Here is a 9,790-nt window from a genome sequence, read left to right as displayed (position 1 = left end):
CGACCCCGGAGCTTATTAACTGCTCATGAGCAGGCAGCACAAGCAGCCACACAAGTCAGCTTTGGGAGCTCTCGGCGACGCCCAATGCGTGCGCCGGCGTGGGGAGTGTGCGTGCGCGCGCGTGTGTGAGATGTGGATTGTGGCAGGCTGCTGCTGCTGATGGGAAGTGTGCTCTGTGTGTGGCGCTGCGCTGGCGTGCGACGCGCGCGTGCTGTGTACGTGTGCGTGTTGCGGTCGCGCGCGCGTCTGCGTGTGCTGCGCGCGCGCCGGCGTGTGCTGTGCGCTGTGCTCTGTTGTGCGCCGGTTTGTGCAGCTGGGAGGCGCAGGCTTGGCTGGCAGGGCTGCGCGGTGGGCTGCGGCGCGCTGCGGGTGGTTGTGCGCCTGTCTGGTGGTGTGCGGCGGCCGCTCAGCCCGCCCGACCGGGTCGTCGGCGGCCCAGGGCGCGGGCATGCGGTCTGCGCTGCATGTGAGGCTGTGTGCGCGGCTGGCGCGTATGTTTCCGTGCGGCGAGGGACGCGCGTATGTGTTCACGCTGCGGGCGCGGGCGGGCGCGGAGGGCGGCGCGGTCTCACCGCGGTCCGACGCCCGTTGGTCTTCTGCGTGACGAGGCGGGCGCGCAAAGAGGCCTTGCCGCCATTGCGTTGCCGCGAAGGAAAAAAAAAGACGGTCTCCACGCGATGTGCAAAGCATACAAGAAGGGGGAGAAGGAAGAGGAGAGACGCCGGTGAGGACGAAGCAGAAACTAGCGCAGACGAGAGCAGGGCAGACCCGGGGACTGGGGAGCCGGAGCAGACGGCATCGGCCGCCGAGGGAACGTTGGGAAGAGGCAAGAGGAGGGCGGCGACCTCGACCGACTATGGAGGACCCGTCGCCAGACGACGCAGGGCAGAAGACGGTGAGGCGGAGCAGACGCGCAGGGCGAGACGAGGGAGGGAGCAGGACTTTGCGGAGATCAGCAGGAGGATGTACGAAGAGATTAGGAGTAGCAGGGACCCGAGGGACCATGTGGAAGACGGCTAGTGCTAGTCCCCCACCGGGAGGACGACCCCGGCTAGTCGCCGACCACACCCACAAAGAACCCTGCACAAAGATCGCAAGGGCGGGGACCTGTTCCTTTTTACCCATCTCACAGTAGAGAGGTGTCCGTTTTTATTTATTGTTTGGTCATCATGACCTCAGCCAGCCAGAGCCTGTGTGTGTGTGTGTGTGTGTGTGTGTGTGTGTGTGTGTGTGTGTGTGTGTGTGTGTGTGTGTGTGTGTGTGTGTGTGTGTGTGTGTGTGTGTGTGTGTGTGTGTGTGTGTGTGTGTGTGTGTGTGTGTGTGTGTGTGTGTGTGTGTGTGTGTGTGTGTGTGTGTGTGTGTGTGTGTGTGTGTGTGTGTGTGTGTGTGTGTGTGTGTGTGTGTGTGTGTGTGTGTGTGTGTGTGTGTGTGTGTGTGTGTGTGCGTGCGTGCGTGCGCGCGCGCGCGTGCGCGCGTGTGTGTGTGTGAACGTGACAACGTTGTCTCAATCGCGAGCGATTCCGGAGATTCGTCGGTTCGTCGCGGTCTGGGTCTCGTCTCCAGCCGTTAGTCTTGTCGACACCGACGTCTTGGACATATGACACTAGACTTGTGTACAGCTGGGGGCGGGCTCTGCGCAACAAATGATTAGTTGATTACCAATGAGCACCATAACTTCCGATCGTCCGCACCGTAGGTCCATCCCACAATATCCTACACAGAAGAATAATACACTCTCCTCAAACCGCCAAAACGACAGACCGCCAAACGCCATCGTCTGACTCTCAATCAGCAAGCGCCCGAGAAGCTGCCATCTTCTTTTGTTGCTCTTTGCACCACTTTTTGTGATGCGGCCAATGGGCCTTTTGGCAATCTTGGTCGCAGTACTTCACCATTCTACAGCCTTTGCAGACGGATCGGACATTGAAAGAGCTTATGCCACAAGCTGCACATTGGCCGCAAGACTCTGATAGGCCGCAGACTGCAGGCCGGGCCGACCAGCACTGCATCCCAATACCCCACGCGGCGTCACGTGCCTGCTCTGAAGGCGTCTTTGAGCGCGCTTTGTCATTGTTGACCAGGTGGCTCCGGATCGACGCTAGCATGTCTTCACCGCCTGCCTCTGGCCTGCGGAGTGGACGTGGCACGGCCATTCCCCAGAGGTACGCCCGTTCTGCCATGTCAAACTCACCTGCTCGCTTGAGCGCTAGCCCGAGATTATTCCACATGTATTGGTAGTAGCCACTAGCCACGAACGCCTTGGGCTGAGAAACAAATTCAGCACCTCACTTGTACGCCAATATGGCAGATCTAGCTGCGCCGGGCACGCCACGCTCGCTCGCCATCTCGAACATCTCGCCACAGACGGTCGAAAAGTAGCATACGTCTTGTACCGCCGTCTTGTGACTGGCTCTGAGTAGCAGCGGCATGTATGTCTGAACAGCAGTGGCATGGATGTCTGGGCGCTTGCGAGCCAACGCTGCATCTCGTGAGATGCTCGCACCCACGGTCAGCAGCGTGTGAAGATCGCCGGCCTCTGCCCCTGCCTGCAGCATCGTAAGAGCGATTCGACGTGATGCATTGTCGGCTCTCACGTCGCTGGCTTCTGGGCGGATGTTGGCAAAGAGCTCATGGATCACGACTTCCCGGTGGTCGGCTTTGACGCCGTATGCGAGCCAATACTCCCTGTTGGACAGCATGACCAAGTACCCGGAAGCTGTCACTGGCGTTGGCCATCGACCCATTGCATCCAGTTGGGACTCAGTCATGTCGGCAAATTTGAAGAGCCGAGGGGTCCTCGGCCAGTCCCGAAACTTTCCACGCAGCTCAGCCCATGATCTACAGCTGTGCAGGGTAGCGACCAGCCGCTGGGGGTCAGCAACGGAAATCATGTCGACATGGCCGAGCACATCGAACGCCTGGAATGGTTCACTGACGTCGAAAGGCTTACCGCTAGCTGCGTTGAGTACATCCTCGGCTATGAGGTGAGCAGCTTCCATCGAAGCAACAGTCGCATCGATCGCCTCTTCCTTAAGCTCCTCATCGGTTGGTCGTGAATGGCGGCCGCCCCACTCACCCAGCCCGGCGAATGCACCTTGCCGTGATGGCGGAGCGCTGATCACGAGGGCCTCATCCGCTGGAATCCGATGCAGCGAACTGTCCTTGAGCTTTAACATCGTCGTCTTGCCGGTCGCTTTGTCTACATAGCCGATGCCGATCCCACCTTTGCTCGCGCTGCGCTGCTCGGGCTGCTTCCGACCTTTCGGCATCGCACTGCTCGCTCGTCGAAGGCTGGGTCCTCACCCCGCCGGCCCGCGCACGCCGTTCGAGCCTAGCGCCGCGCGAGCTCGCTCGTTGAGAAAGTTTTTTTTCGCTCGTGCGTCCTTGGAACTTGTGCGCCTCCTTTCGTATGAGCTCGTATGCCACGTCGCCGCCTGTGTTTGGGTTTCCGTGGCATGAAATCGGATATTTATTTATTTCGTTTCTGTGCTCAGAGGTGTTCAGCGGTGTTCGATGCGACTCCTCCTCTGCTGCTGCTGCTTGCCCTCTCTCGCTGGCGGCCTGAGCCTCTCCTCGGTCCGGGTCGGCGCGCCTCGCCGGATCCAGAGGGTGCTTCTGTACGAAAACAAAGAGCGTGATAAGGAGGTGGAAAAAGCAACCGGTGGAGGCTGGTCGGAGCTCGTTCCCAACCCGCGAGGGCTCATTGGCGTCGGCCTGCTGGGCCTCACGTCGCTGGCACTCGGCGACACGCCGGTCGGACGATGGCTAGGAGAGCCGCCTCTGAAGACGGTTTCGGTGAAGCAGCAGCAAGATGATGCGGGCACGCCGTTCGGGCCGTCCGAGGCGCTGCGGCCGACTGGTGGGCTCGTTCTGCTCGTCGCTTATTCGGTGGGTTCGCGCCTCCTTCGGCCGATCCTCGAGAAGCGACGCGCTGGCGATGATGAGAGTGGTGGTGGAAGCGGCGGCGGCAGCGGCGGCGGCGGCGGCAGCGGAGGCAGCGGAGGCGAGGATTCCGGGACGCCGGGCGACGGGGCTGCATGAGGACTTGCCGAGTTGCGGACGCACACCTACGAAGGTGGTACACCTGTCAATTTTTCGTGTGCAGCGTGCCGGCGGCGCGCGCCCGGCGCGTGCGCCGCCACGTTTAAAAATGCCTCTTTTTCCACACCGTGTGTCTCGTCAATAGACAAACCCAAAAAACCGCGTCTCGCGCCCGCCGGCACGCTGGACACGAAAAAATTATCTCCCGATTCTCGCTGCAACCACCCAACCTTCATGCCACCTCGCGGTCCGGCACCAACTTGATTCGTAGATCGGCGTCTCACGGCCGGGCCGCGGGACGGGGAGGGAGGGGGGTCGATCCGTAAAAATACCGTAAATCCGTAAAGCGTAATTCCGTAAATTTGTAACGAAAAGCCACCACCGGCACCAGGAGTCCCCCACCACACCCCCTAGACCACACCCATCCACCAGGCAGATATGAGACACAGCACTCGCGACACGCTGAGAAGCCGGAGGCTGGCCTCTCCAACGCTCGCGCAACGCTGTCTGCACGTGCGCAGCTCTGGGGTCCGGGCGGCCCAGGGCACACGGTGGGAGGGTCAACGACCGTACGACTGTAACGCTACGTATATCTCTTAACAATCACTATATTCGTGCTTGCCGAGCTGCGCCTCTGCGAGTGCGACTATCAACCCCTCACGCGTGTGCATAATCCCCTCCATCTTGTTGTGCAGCGCCTTGACCTCTCCGCCTCGCTGCGGCATCAGCGCGCCTCGCCTCTGCCTCCATCGAAATCTGCAGCGCGTCGAGCTGCTCGCGCAGCTCAGCCTGCATCTTGGCACGCATCTCGCCGATACGCCACTCAAAATCAGCTCGAGCTGCGTGTTTTACCTCGTCGGCCATCCGCTCGGCCGCTTTGATGTCGCGTTTAGCAGCCTGCTGCGCTGTCCTCAGGTTGTCGCGGTCGGAGCGCCTCAGCTCTTGTGCCGCAGCAAGCTCAGCCCGCGCCGACGCGAGCGCCCTCTTCACAGCGCCCGCAGAGCGCTGCTCAGAAGCGAGCTCCTTGGTCTGTGACCGCAACTTCTCTTCCAACTCCTGCCGGAGCAGCATCTCAGCACTCGCACTACTCACAGCTGCATGGATGTCCGAGCCCTTTCGCGTGGTTTGCGCGTCTGTGCTGACGAGAGTGCGGGAGAAGCTGCCCTTGTGCTGCGCGGAGATTACATCAGCGCTGCTTGGGGACACAACAACATTGCTCGTGGCCGAGCTGGCATAAGCCGCCACACCAGCCTCTGCGGCTGCAGCGGTGCTTCGGATCGCGTCGAGCACCGCGCCTGTATCGTGCAAGAGCGAAGCCTCGAACGTACTGAGGTCGGCTATCCCGAGTTCGTTGAGCAGACCCTTGTCGCGTGTCCCAGCCCAACGGAATTGACGTCGCCGAAAGTCCTCGTTCACGCCGTGTATCGCCTCCCGCAAGCTGGGGCACGCTCCGAACCGGCTGGAGCCGCTTCCACGCAGCACGCTCAATTTGGGCGATTTTTACGCGATTTTTACGGATTTACGGATTGAAGGGGGGTGGCGGCCCATAGGGGGAGGGGGAGACGCCGATCTACGAATCAAGTTGGTGCCGGCCGCGCCCCGCGCAGAGCCGAGACCCGCGGCGCCGCGCCTCTCTCCCCGCGCGCACGGCGAGCCAGCACGGGACCGGGCCCCGCGGCGCGCATCGCGCGCCCTGGGACGTGGGAGTCGCGGGCCAGACTAGAGGGCCAGAGCCGCTGGGACCCGCGCGGTCTCTCCTTTTTGTACCCAGTCTTTATTAGTCGACTCAGAGAGAGAGCACTAGAGCACAGAGGCGACGTCCCCGTGTTAACGAGATTGTCCGCTGCCGCTGCAGGCGTAGCGACTCCCCTCTCGCCAAATGTCAGCGCCCAACGTTCGGCGCTTGTGATTCTCCGTACACATATGTGAGAGGTTTGGCGCGGCCCCGCGTCTACAGCATGAGGCGGCGCACGCCGAGTCCAAAGATCGTCGCGGCGAAGAGCGTCTTTGTCTGCTCCTCGGGCAGGTCGACGGCAAGCTTCGACCCGTAGTAGCCGCCCGCCGCCGTGGCGAGCACCAGGGGGACGGCGCTGTACATGCACACGCTGCCCGCGCGCCAGTGCGAGAGGGCGGTCATGGCGCTGGCCGGGAGCATTGCTGCGAGAGTGGTGCCGAGCACCGTCGCGTGGTCGAGGTTGGTGAGGAGGCAGAGGCATGGCGCAATAACGACGCCGCCGCCGACGCCGAGGACGCCAAAGATGGTGCCCGCGGCGAGGCCAATGGGCGGCGACCTGCCTGCCGCCTCCGCGAAGCGCCCGACGGTGGTGTACGCGTCGGTATATGTCTTCCCCCAGGAGATGACAGTGGTCGACTTGCGGAGCAGCTTCTTCCGCTGCTCCGCCTCCTCCTTGACCCGCTTGTCGTAGATCGGTTTGTACAGTACGAGCGGCGCAAGAACCAGCTGCACGACGCCGAAGGAGCGCTGCAGCAGCTGTGGGTTCAGCTTGGAAGCGAGGGGTGTGCCGATGCGCGAGCCGATCGCCGCGCCCACTCCAGTCATCACGGCGGTGAAGACCTCGATCTAAGGGCGGGGGGCATGCGGGCAGGCGTGAGGCAAGCGAGGCTGGGGAGAGGGTCCGAGCACCAGTGGCAGAAGTAAATGAGCAAAGACAGCTAGAGAGCGTCCGAGTCACCTTCCCAAACATGCCCTTGGATGGCTCAAAGCTCCCCGCCGTCGCAAATCCAAGGCACCCCGCGAGGCCGGTGGAGACGACTGCCACAGCAGCGGTGCCCGTCGCCGTGGCTGTCGAGTGCTTTGCCATCGACTTGAGAGCAGGGACCATAATGGGGGAACCATGGGCCCCAAGCCCAACCAGCCCGCCAAGAGCGCCACTGGCCAAGCCAGTTCCGAGGAGGGAGCCAAATGCCCGCACCTTATCGGCCATCGACAGGGGCGGAGGCGGCGCAGCGGTGGACAGCGATCGACAGGCGCCCCGGGCAGCAGCGCGCATTGGTACGAGTACGTGCGCGGGGTAGAGCGGGCCGGCGGTTATTATAATCGGAACCGCGGAATCAGCGCGTTTTGGGGATCTCAAAGCTTCGCGGACATGCTTTTAAAGAAAAATCTCTTCCAGTGGCAGCTGCAGCGTCTGTGTGTCTGTCGTGTCCCTTGTCAGGAGCAGGAGAGCCCCACCTGTCCCCCTGATCGTCCTTCCAAAATCCTGCTCGTGCAGGTGGGGACCCTGTCCTCGTCCCATCCCTCGTTTGGCGTGTCTGTTTTCTTTCTTTCTTTCTTTTTGTGTGTCTGTGTGTGCAGTGTGACCGTCTTTCCGTCTCGCTTGCATCCACCCCACACCTCGGGGATGCCCGAGATCAAAATTAGCTGCTGACTTGCCAAGACTGGCGCATCTTGGAGTGCTGTGCTCGCGCATGCTTGCTGCTGCTGCTTGGTCGCTGATGCTGCTGGTGCTGGTGTTGCCGCTGCCGCCCAGCACCACACGCGGGAATTTTTTTATCCAAACTCGAAATGTAGACATATGCGGGCGATACGGTCGGCGGCCTGTCGCCGCACGCCGCTCTGCGGGCGGCCGCCGCGGCGAAGCATGGCCCTGGTGCCGATGGTGCTCGAGTCCACGCCGCGCGGCGAGCGGGCCTTCGACATCTTCTCGCGGCTGCTGCAGGAGCGCATCGTCTGCCTCAACGGGCCGATCCATGACGATACGAGCAACGTCGTGGTGGCGCAGCTGCTGTACCTCGAGTCCCAGTCGGTGGAGAAGCCCATCTACATGTACATCAACTCGCCCGGCGGCGTGGTCACCGCCGGCCTCGCCATCTACGACACCATGCAGTTCGTGCGGCCGCCGGTCGCCACGTTATGTGTCGGGCAGGCGTGCTCGATGGGGTCGCTGCTGCTCGCAGCCGGCGCGCCGGGCATGCGGCGGGCGCTGCCAAACTCGCGCGTGATGATCCACCAGCCTTCGGGCGGCGTCTCCGGCCAGGCGACCGACATCGAGATCCACGCTCGAGAGATCCTGGCGACGCGAGAGAGGTGAGCAGCTTATCGAGAGACGAGTATCGAGAGACGAGAGACGAGCGCTTCTTGCGCCGAGAGCAGCTGATACCGACGCCCGAGCAGCGGTGCGCCCCCACACGCAGTCTGCCGCGCGTCTGGCCGGACTCGAGGGGCGGCGTGCCCACCGCCGAAAGCACAGACGCAAACCTCTGGTTCCGCGCAGCTGCCCCTTGAGCAGCTCCGCGCCGCCCAGCCTCTCCTCAGCAGCTCCGCCTCCCGCCTCTCACCCCATCTCGTGCTCTCACACCACCCCTCTGCGCGGCCGGCACGCAGGCTGGTCGGGCTCTACGCGGCGCACAGCGGCCGGACGGTCGAGCCGCCCCTTTAGGAGAGACGCAAAAGAGAGAGTCGCTGCATCCCTCCGGAGGCCGCCGCTGCGAGCAGATCGCGGTGCCCCTAGTCTCTGCGCTGCATCGCATTGAGTGGCGTGTGACTCGTGTCCTCGCCGGCCCACCGCCCGCCCCCGCATGCACCCGTTCGCCTCCGGCCCCGCAGGTGGAGGAGATTGCATCGGCAAAGGAGCGGGACCACTTCATGTCGCCCGAGCAGGCGCGCGAGTTTGGGCTCATCGATGAGGTCGTCTCCACGCGCGACGGTCCCACCTCCGCCCCAGCAGAGGCGCCAGCTGCGATGGAGGCGGTCGGCTGAGGTCGGCAGTGTGCTCGCGGCGGCCCTGAGCCTCCCTAAAGGAGCCACGACCCCCTTGTGCTGTGTCCGCTGTCCCCCCGCCGCGCCCGCTCGCCCCCGCACGCCGCGCCAGTAGCGTGCTCGACCCCTCTGGCTCCCTGTGCACGCTTCGAAACTACGAACAGCTCTCGTGCTGGGCTTGGCGCGTATTTTGGCTACATGTAAAGCCGCCTCTGTGCTCTCTGTGTCGAAAGAGAGGAACTAGTGCCATATTTTACTCTGACACGCTAATCTTGAAAACGTCTCCAACGGAGCTCCGTGTTGCTTCCAGCGCCCTCCCCCGCGCTCCCTGCGGCCATGGCCGATGCTCCTAGAAAGAGAGGTCATCTGGCTACCGCGAGAGCGACCCAACTCGTCGACATCGTCCGATGATGGTGCCGCAAAGTCAGCCTTCGGAGGCTATCGTGGGGTCGAGCCGCCGGCAGTAGCCGTGACATGTGGTTCCACCACCCCTCGTAGGCTTTGCCTCTGACCGCCACCGTTCCCAGGCTGCCTAATTGGATGGAAAGGAAGGCTCGGCGAGCGTATAGAAGCGTGCTCGACCTCGTCGTGGCAACCTGTACGGCAGCGCTGGTAGGCGCGATGAGCGTCGTGCCACCTGACCCGAGACGGGTCGCAGGCGTCGTACCGAGCGCGTCGAGACCGTGTCCTGATGTGATCTGCACGGGTGAGTCACGTCGGCGTCAAAGGAGCGACGTGCGACCTGTCAGAGCTTGATCTCCAATCTCAGCGGCGTCGAGTCGTCTCCGGCGGCGACAATTTTGTCCCTCCCCAGGACGCACAGAGGCAGCTGCGATTGGAGATCAAGCTCTGACAGGTCGCACGTCGCTCCTTTGACGCCGACGTGACTCACCCGTGCAGATCACATCAGGACACGGTCTCGACGCGCTCGGTACGACGCCTGAGACTCGTCTCGAGTCAGGTGGAACGACGCTCATCGCGCCTACAAGCGCTGTAGTACAGGTTGGATCGACGAGGTCGAGCACGCTT

The 9,790-nt window shown here is 62.8% G+C and overlaps 2 protein-coding genes across 2 annotated transcripts; one reads left to right on the top strand and one right to left on the bottom strand.

Moving 5' to 3' along the window:
* Positions 1-5,992: 5,992 nt before the first annotated feature.
* On the bottom strand, positions 5,993-7,052 carry EMIHUDRAFT_108515 (hypothetical protein; the record flags this gene model as incomplete). Its single annotated transcript, XM_005792678.1, has 2 exons — positions 5,993-6,622; positions 6,735-7,052. The coding sequence occupies 2 exons, from the start codon at positions 7,050-7,052 to the stop codon at positions 5,993-5,995; spliced, it is 948 nt and encodes a 315-aa protein (XP_005792735.1).
* A 528-nt stretch (positions 7,053-7,580) lies between these two features.
* EMIHUDRAFT_360999 (putative endopeptidase Clp) lies at positions 7,581-8,810 on the top strand. The gene is made up of 3 exons (XM_005792677.1): positions 7,581-8,089; positions 8,387-8,423; positions 8,609-8,810. The coding sequence occupies exons 1-3, from the start codon at positions 7,644-7,646 to the stop codon at positions 8,759-8,761; spliced, it is 636 nt and encodes a 211-aa protein (XP_005792734.1). The 5' UTR covers positions 7,581-7,643; the 3' UTR covers positions 8,762-8,810.
* Positions 8,811-9,790: the final 980 nt, after the last annotated feature.

Source organism: Emiliania huxleyi (genome assembly GCF_000372725.1).
Source record: "Emiliania huxleyi CCMP1516 unplaced genomic scaffold EMIHUscaffold_105, whole genome shotgun sequence".
Classification (NCBI taxonomy): domain Eukaryota; phylum Haptophyta; order Isochrysidales; family Noelaerhabdaceae; genus Emiliania; species Emiliania huxleyi.
Note: the sequence above shows the minus strand (reverse complement) of the source record. Positions and strands in the feature narration are given on the sequence as shown.